This window comes from Notolepis coatsorum, assembly GCF_963971535.1.
Source record: "Notolepis coatsorum genome assembly, chromosome: 11".
NCBI classification, from domain to species: Eukaryota; Metazoa; Chordata; class Actinopteri; order Aulopiformes; family Paralepididae; genus Notolepis; species Notolepis coatsorum.
Window position 1 is genome coordinate 89,017,854 of NC_140175.1, and position 9,704 is coordinate 89,027,557.

Consider the following 9,704-nt stretch of genomic DNA (forward strand, 5'->3'; position numbering starts at 1 on the left):
CCACAAACCTGAACGTTATTGCCATAAAACAGAACGCAGTTAGTTTCTCTACCTTTCTGTGAACGTCTTGCAAAAAACGGTGTTGCAATATGATGAAGAATGGTGGAGAAATTTACATTATAAAAAAGATGGCAGAATTCAGTACTGTATCTACAAAACCTTCTGTTTAATCATCTTCCCTTTATTCATTTGCTTAGATTTTTCAGGTCTGGTCAATTTTAGCATGGTGTTATTTACAGTCAAAGATAATTATTTTTTTTAAATAGAATTGATATTCTCCTTTGGTTCATTACAATTTACTCAAGCCTAGTAACAGACACACTATTTCTGTCCCTAGATTCAGATACCAAGAACATGCAAATGGACCATTTAAAAAAAACTGTAAATGTTTATTCTACGTCCTTGTGGAATGAGTGACATTAAAAAAAAAAAAACAAAAAATAAAAAAAAAATAAAAAAAAAAGTAAAAAAAAAATAAAAAAATTTTTTTTTTTACATTTTTAATTTTTTTTTATGGATGGAAGAGCCGCACATCTACACAATAAGAAAGTGAGGGATGAGAACCATGCAGGCTCTACACAATAAGAAAGTGAGGGATGAGAACCATGCAGGCTCTACAGTAAGATAAGTGAGGGATGAGAACCATGCAGGCTCTACAGTAAGACAGTGAGGGATGAGAACCATGCAGGCTCTACAGTAAGACAGTGAGGGATGAGAACCATGCAGGCTCTACAGTAAGACAGTGAGGGATGAGAACCATGCAGGCTCTACAGTAAGACAGTGAGGGATGAGAACCATGCAGGCTCTACAGTAAGAAAGTGAGGGATGAGAACCATGCAGGCTCTACAGTAAGACAGTGAGGGATGAGAACCATGCAGGCTCTACAGTAAGACAGTGAGGGATGAGAACCATGCAGGCTCTACAGTAAGACAGTGAGGGATGAGAACCATGCAGGCTCTACAGTAAGACAGTGAGGGATGAGAACCATGCAGGCTCTACAGTAAGACAGTGAGGGATGAGAACCATGCAGGCTCTACAGTAAGACAGTGAGGGATGAGGAGCATGCAGGCTCTACAGTAAGACAGTGAGGGATGAGAACCATGCAGGCTCTACAGTAAGACAGTGAGGGGTGAGAACCATGCAGGCTCTACAGTAAGACAGTGAGGGATGAGAACCATGCAGGCTCTACAGTAAGAAAGTGAGGGATGAGAACCATGCAGGCTCTACAGTAAGAAAGTGAGGGATGAGAACCATGCAGGCTCTACAGTAAGACAGTGAGGGATGAGAACCATGCAGACTCTACAGTAAGACAGTGAGGGATGAGAACCATGCAGGCTCTACAGTAAGACAGTGAGGGATGAGAACCATGCAGGCTCTACAGTAAGACAGTGAGGGATGAGAACCATGCAGGCTCTACAGTAAGATAAGTTAGGGATGAGAACCATGCAGGCTCTACAGTAAGACAGTGAGGGATGAGAACCATGCAGGCTCTACAGTAAGACAGTGAGGGATGAGAACCATGCAGGCTCTACAGTAAGATAAGTGAGGGATGAGAACCATGCAGGCTCTACAGTAAGACAGTGAGGGATGAGAACCATGCAGGCTCTACAGTAAGACAGTGAGGGATGAGAACCATGCAGGCTCTACAGTAAGATAAGTGAGGGATGAGAACCATGCAGGCTCTACAGTAAGACAGTGAGGGATGAGAACCATGCAGGCTCTACAGTAAGACAGTGAGGGATGAGAACCATGCAGGCTCTACAGTAAGACAGTGAGGGATGAGAACCATGCAGGCTCTACAGTAAGATAAGTGAGGGATGAGAACCATGCAGGCTCTACAGTAAGACAGTGAGGGATGAGAACCATGCAGGCTCTACAGTAAGACAGTGAGGGATGAGAACCATGCAGGCTCTACACTGAGATAGTGTGGGATGAGAACCATGCAGGCTCTACAGTAAGACAGTGAGGGATGAGAACCATGCAGGCTCTACAGTAAGACAGTGAGGGATGAGAACCATGCAGGCTCTACAGTAAGACAGTGAGGGATGAGAACCATGCAGGCTCTACACTAAGACAGTGAGGGATGAGAACCATGCAGGCTCTACAGTAAGACAGTGAGGGATGAGAACCATGCAGGCTCTACAGTAAGACAGTGAGGGATGAGAACCATGCAGGCTCTACAGTAAGACAGTGAGGGATGAGAACCATGCAGGCTCTACAGTAAGACAGTGAGGGATGAGAACCATGCAGGCTCTACAGTAAGATAGTGAGGGATGAGAACCATGCAGGCTCTACACTAAGACAGTGAGGGATGAGAACCATGCAGGCTCTACAGTAAGACAGTGAGGGATGAGAACCATGCAGGCTCTACAGTAAGACAGTGAGGGATGAGAACCATGCAGGCTCTACAGTAAGACAGTGAGGGATGAGAACCATGCAGGCTCTACAGTAAGACAGTGAGGGATGAGAACCATGCAGGCTCTACAGTAAGACAGTGAGGGATGAGAACCATGCAGGCTCTACAGTAAGACAGTGAGGGATGAGAACCATGCAGGCTCTACAGTAAGACAGTGAGGGATGAGAACCATGCAGGCTCTACAGTAAGACAGTGAGGGATGAGAACCATGCAGGCTCTACAGTAAGACAGTGAGGGATGAGGAGCATGCAGGCTCTACACTAAGATAGTGAGGGATGAGAACCATGCAGGCTCTACAGTAAGACAGTGAGGGATGAGAACCATGCAGGCTCTACAGTAAGACAGTGAGGGATGAGAACCATGCAGGCTCTACAGTAAGACAGTGAGGGATGAGAACCATGCAGGCTCTACAGTAAGACAGTGAGGGATGAGAACCATGCAGGCTCTACAGTAAGACAGTGAGGGATGAGAACCATGCAGGCTCTACACTAAGACAGTGAGGGATGAGAACCATGCAGGCTCTACAGTAAGACAGTGAGGGATGAGAACCATGCAGGCTCTACAGTAAGACAGTGAGGGATGAGAACCATGCAGGCTCTACAGTAAGACAGTGAGGGATGAGAACCATGCAGGCTCTACAGTAAGACAGTGAGGGATGAGAACCATGCAGGCTCTACAGTAAGACAGTGAGGGATGAGAACCATGCAGGCTCTACAGTAAGACAGTGAGGGATGAGAACCATGCAGGCTCTACAGTAAGACAGTGAGGGATGAGAACCATGCAGGCTCTACAGTAAGACAGTGAGGGATGAGAACCATGCAGGCTCTACAGTAAGACAGTGAGGGATGAGAACCATGCAGGCTCTACAGTAAGACAGTGAGGGATGAGAACCATGCAGGCTCTACAGTAAGACAGTGAGGGATGAGAACCATGCAGGCTCTACAGTAAGATAAGTGAGGGATGAGAACCATGCAGGCTCTACAGTAAGACAGTGAGGGATGAGAACCATGCAGGCTCTACAGTAAGACAGTGAGGGATGAGAACCATGCAGGCTCTACAGTAAGACAGTGATGGATGAGAACCATGCAGGCTCTACAGTAAGACAGTGAGGGATGAGAACCATGCAGGCTCTACAGTAAGACAGTGATGGATGAGAACCATGCAGGCTCTACAGTAAGACAGTGAGGGATGAGAACCATGCAGGCTCTACAGTAAGACAGTGAGGGATGAGAACCATGCAGGCTCTACAGTAAGACAGTGAGGGATGAGGACCATGCAGGCTCTACAGTAAGACAGTGAGGGATGAGGACCATGCAGGCTCTACAGTAAGACAGTGAGGGATGAGAACCATGCAGGCTCTACAGTAAGACAGTGAGGGATGAGAACCATGCAGGCTCTACAGTAAGACAGTGAGGGATGAGAACCATGCAGGCTCTACACTAAGATAGTGAGGGATGAGAACCATGCAGGCTCTACAGTAAGACAGTGAGGGATGAGAACCATGCAGACTCTACAGTAAGACAGTGAGGGATGAGAACCATGCAGGCTCTACAGTAAGACAGTGAGGGATGAGAACCATGCAGGCTCTACAGTAAGACAGTGAGGGATGAGAACCATGCGGGCTCTACAGTAAGACAGTGAGGGATGAGAACCATGCAGGCTCTACAGTAAGACAGTGAGGGATGAGAACCATGCAGGCTCTACAGTAAGACAGTGAGGGATGAGAACCATGCAGGCTCTACAGTAAGACAGTGAGGGATGAGAACCATGCAGGCTCTACAGTAAGACAGTGATGGATGAGAACCATGCAGGCTCTACAGTAAGACAGTGAGGGATGAGAACCATGCAGGCTCTACAGTAAGACAGTGAGGGATGAGAACCATGCAGGCTCTACAGTAAGACAGTGAGGGATGAGAACCATGCGGGCTCTACAGTAAGATAGTGAGGGATGAGAACCATGCAGGCTCTACAGTAAGACAGTGAGGGGTGAGAACCATGCAGGCTCTACAGTAAGACAGTGAGGGATGAGAACCATGCAGGCTCTACAGTAAGACAGTGAGGGATGAGAACCATGCAGGCTCTACAGTAAGACAGTGAGGGATGAGAACCATGCAGGCTCTACAGTAAGACAGTGAGGGATGAGAACCATGCAGGCTCTACAGTAAGACAGTGAGGGATGAGAATCATGCAGGCTCTACAGTAAGACAGTGAGGGATGAGAATCATGCAGGCTCTACAGTAAGACAGTGAGGGATGAGAACCATGCAGGCTCTACAGTAAGACGGTGAGGGATGAGAACCATGCAGGCTCTACAGTAAGACAGTGAGGGATGAGAACCATGCAGGCTCTACAGTAAGACAGTGAGGGATGAGAACCATGCAGGCTCTACAGTAAGACAGTGAGGGATGAGAACCATGCAGGCTCTACAGTAAGACAGTGAGGGATGAGAACCATGCAGGCTCTACAGTAAGACAGTGAGGGATGAGAACCATGCAGGCTCTACAGTAAGACAGTGAGGGATTAGAACCATGCAGGCTCTACAGTAAGACAGTGAGGGATGAGAACCATGCAGGCTCTACAGTAAGACAGTGAGGGATGAGAACCATGCAGGCTCTACAGTAAGACAGTGAGGGATGAGAACCATGCAGGCTCTACAGTAAGACAGTGAGGGATGAGGAGCATGCAGGCAGTAAGAAGCTATGTCCGCTGAGATGCCCTGGTGCCGGGAACTCTGCCCCCCAGAATACAGATGAGTCACAAAGTAGCAGTGAGCATCACAGAGGAAGCGATTATTCAGACGTGTACATGTACCCTCTGTCCCACGTGTAAGGTAGACAATCCAATGTGGTGCAATGTCTGTATTAACACTGCTAGATACAAGAAATAAGCCCCAGTAGGCATAGGACACTGCCTTTTTTGTTTGGGGGTCACCATCAGTATTTGGTTGTGGTGCAAAAATACTTACTCGCTTGTAAGCGGAAGTATTCTGTGTCTGACACAGTTTCAAAAACCAATGAATAGATAATAGATAGGTTTCGGAGGCATCGGAAATGTATACAGCTCAGAAGACAATTTGTTCTATGATGGTTTATAGTTTGGGGGCCACACACAAAGGGCATATTTACCTTTGTGACATTTCCTTTAGGTTTGTTTGAGTGTGTTTGTCTAACCAGCTGTGGGCAGAATATAATAATGGGGCTCTGTTTTCTCAGCCATCGCTACATCGAGAGCCAAAAAGTGTCCAGTTATTCTGACAGCTATAGATGAATGGCTGTAGGCTATAACTACCAAGCCTTCCACAACCATGCTATCGTTTCCCGATCCAAAAGTCCTTAGTGACTCAGACTGCAGACACAAGGGGACGATGCTCCTTGTGTCTAAGGAATGTCTTTTTCCATAACGCTCAACCGTGACTTACCGTACCATGACGTGCCACGTCTTAACACATCCACCACCATCCACGCTGTAAAGCGTTATTGCCCGCCATGCTTTGACCGCCAGATCTCGCTGTACAGCGTTATTGAGATCAATATTTCATTTTTTCGCCATGGCATTCATAATTCATATATACACCTCCGACGCTGCAGCTGGACCTTACGGCTCAATACAACGACGGCTCAATACCGCCACCTGGTGGATGGTCGGGCGAGTTACACTCGAACAACAGGAAGTGGGGGCTGTGCGTCGATTAAATTCATCCGGCCGTCAGACATTGCTTTATAAACGTAATAATCGATATGATTTCGGCGTTTATTGCGACATACAAACCGGAAATGGACCTAGGCGATCGACGTCCTATACTTGGGATATTTCACCGCCAGTCTCTTTGACGCACGGTAAGAGCCCAATTGTTTATTCATTTCACTGCAAACCATCTGATCAATATATCACACATACTACATAAAGCATTTACTGACGATCACGGAATTATAAACGACCCCCCCCCCCCCATTTCCTCCGCGCATGATGACGCATAACGTATACGATCATATACAGTTGAATTTTTTAATATAGCGCGTCTAGGAAATAAACGGCAATCAATAATCTATATATGCGTTTAGGCCTATAACTCACGTTCTAGGAATTACTGCAGAAAACGATAAAAACATACTTATATTCTAGAAGGTATTTTTGTATGAATGTATGAATGAAAAAGTATAACGTTCCTACATCCTGAACGATAGATAATCGATGTTGAATGGGCCATAGTAATGTCAATTTAGCAATACAATTTAAAAAGTTATAGCCCTGCAAAGAAGGTGAACATCTCCATAGGCTTACAGTGGTGGCAGACTGGCTATATTGATGGATATAACCAATGGCAGGGAATGTGTTAATGTATCCACTGCCGGATGAGAATGTATACCAATACGCCGCAGATGTTATTCAGTCAGACAATGGCTTGCCCCGGGGCTGAAGAACATCAGCAGCGATGAGTGACAACAACGCCACTGGCAACCCGCAGAACTGAGTTAATTTGATGCCACTGGCAGAGAGAGAGAGAGAGAGAGAGAGAGAGAGAGAGAGAGAGAGAGAGAGAGGGCTGTGATGGAGGACTTGATTAGGTGTCATTATACGAGCATAGTCAGCAATGATCTAAAGTGTCCTGCACGGACAGACATGGGAACTATTGCACTATGAAATCTCCTTCAAAACAACGTAGTAGTAATCACTCGAGAGGAGAATAGTATCATTAGCAGCATTAATACCCGAAGCAATGACATCAGTATCTACGGCCAGGCGGAGTGGAATCGAAAGTGTTCGCGGGAAGATCCAATTAATGGACGGGGAGTCAGTCATCAACTTGACCTTTTCTTTCTCAGAATCTGACAACCTGACACGACCGACAGATGCAGCGTGCTACTGTACGTCTCCAGGCTCCGTTTCAAATTTCAAATGTCAGACAGCCTCCAACATCCTCGGTGTACTAATCGATGTTGCCTCCCAAAGAAATACAAAAAAATAAACAGGGCCCCTTATCACCTCTCCGCTGCTCGGGGGTAGAATCAATGATGAAGATGATGCAACTTGACTTCCTCTTTTCGGAGTGTGGGGTGGGGGTGGGGGGGCCCTGACATCATGGGGGGGGGGGGGCTGCCAGAGCCGCATCTACCGCTGTCGCCTCCCGCTGGCCGATGGCGCTGCCTTGATTACCGCGAGGGCCGGGATGGTGTTTGTTTTCAAGTGCGGGGGACCAATCGACCGGCGTCGACAGTTCTGTTCACACCCCTCTCTGTTTGTCGTGTACCTGTGTGAGTAAGCAGATTAAAATGGATGGACGGATATTGTATCCCCTCTCTTTCTGTCTCTCTTTGTCTCTCCCCCTCTCTCTCTCTCTCTCTCTCTCTCTCTCTCTCTCTCTCTCTCTCTCTCTCTCTCTCTCTCTCTCTCTCTCTCTCTCTCTCTCTCTCTCTCTCTCTCTCTCTCTCTCTCTCACTCAACACTCAACACTACCTTAGGTGATGCATTATGTGTCACATCCTTTGCTTAAGGATATACCCTGTTCGTCTTTGCACGGCCGCGTGGTTCTTTTGTGCTCGGGGGAACCATTGAGATGTAAAGAGATTCTGCAAAAAGGATGCCAAAAGAACGTCTCCTTCAGCCAGTCATGCAGGTGGCAGCATAGATATATAACTAGATGCTGCAAGGCGGAGTCTCCAGCGTAGTTCACTGGCCATCTTGCCACAGGCAACACGCCCGCTCGTAACATGAATGTCTATGGTGGTGCATGTACTATTGAAATAACCACAGCTTGCTAAATCTTCAACCGATTTACAAACGGTTTGGTTTATTACAAACGATGCTTGGACATGTTGAAATTATTTTCATATGAAAGTCCATTATAAGTATACAGTATGATAACTACATCTCTGACGTCTATAACAAACCAAACCGACAAGTCGTTGAACATTTTGCAAACTATGCTGCCCTGTCAAGGTTAACCGCAGTAACTCGAAAAAAATATCATAATTTAGTTATGAGTGAAATTGAACTTGTCAATAAATGTTTTATCTTGTGACCAAGTTTCAGATGTTAATGTCGCTCAGTTTTGGAGATATGGGGTTAAAACTGCAGTAACTACAAAATCACAGTCAAAACCCAGGCAGACTTCCAAACAGTGAAACTGAGAAAAATGGCTTTACAGTTTTTTGACTTGCCATCCAAAATGTGTTATAGGTAGATAGATGATAGTACCCAGATTTAACATGTATTAATGAAGTAATCTTTAGGCATACAAAAATATTACTTAATTATTTGAATTAACCCCAAACAATCAGATACTGCACTCTGCTGCACGATTTCCTTAAATAATTATACAGGTAATGCACAGGCAAAGTGCAGTAACTTCAAATACAATGTTGTTTTTCCTCCAGCTTTCATAACTTAACCTAGCCATTTTGAAAATGAAATTTAACACCTGAATATATTGGAATGATGATGATCCAAATAAAATGGCTAGGTTACGTTATGAAAGCTGGTCCATGTAAACCCTGTGCATGTCTCTGTAATATGGATATCAGGTATAGCTCGCTGGTTCACATCAGATCACAGCCGGGTAGCCCATCAGGACAGGGCTCCCTGCCTGGGTGAGATAATGGGAGCCGCTACCTTGGCCTGACACAGCCCCCGGCCTGTGCTTGTTCCTACTTTCTTCCACCACCTGCCTCACCGTCTCTCCCCTCCCCTCGCACACAGAACCAGGGCAGGGTACACATCTCTCCCCTCCCCTCGCACACAGAACCAGGGCAGGGTACTGGTGTGAGAGCACGGCATGTCCTCGATACAACAGACACACAATACCGACTCCAACAAGACATTTTCACAGGGGCTTTGCTGCATAAGGTGTAGCGTTTGAACACATCAGCATTGTTCCATTCAGAATACAGGTTCAGTAACGCTTCACTTCCACTAAGCACGGCTAACAAAGGCAAATCCTTTCTACTTCCAATGCATCCCAAACGTAAACACTGGTGCAAGTGATTTGACAGAATGAAATGATTCCTTTAAGTTGTTTGAAACAATTGCTATCTCTTTTTTTTGTATCCACTTTTTCTCCCATTTTCTATTTTTCTCCCATCCCAATTCTTCGTATCATCCAATTCAACCCTCCTCTGTCTTTGAACGCTGTTTCTTGCCTCCCACAAGCCGGCTGCAATGTGGACTAAGTCATACATAGCATGAGTCCCCTCCGATACTCGAGGTAACAGCAGTCGCATCTTTCCACCTGTGCGGCTCGATCTTTCAGCGTCAGGGGTCTGGGCTTTGGAGGGGCCCCGCCCCCGTCGCTT

At 46.2% G+C, this 9,704-nt stretch overlaps 1 protein-coding gene across 1 annotated transcript in view; it reads left to right on the forward strand.

Annotated features, from left to right (window-relative positions):
- Positions 1-8,925: 8,925 nt before the first annotated feature.
- Positions 8,926-9,704, forward strand: part of hcn1 (hyperpolarization activated cyclic nucleotide-gated potassium channel 1) — a gene marked incomplete at both ends in the record, with an annotated part of 34,598 nt that continues 33,819 nt past the window's right edge. Inside the window, 2 exon segments of the mRNA XM_084324991.1 lie at positions 8,926-9,002; positions 9,112-9,166. Coding sequence (XP_084181117.1) covers positions 8,926-9,002; positions 9,112-9,166 — 132 coding nt within the window.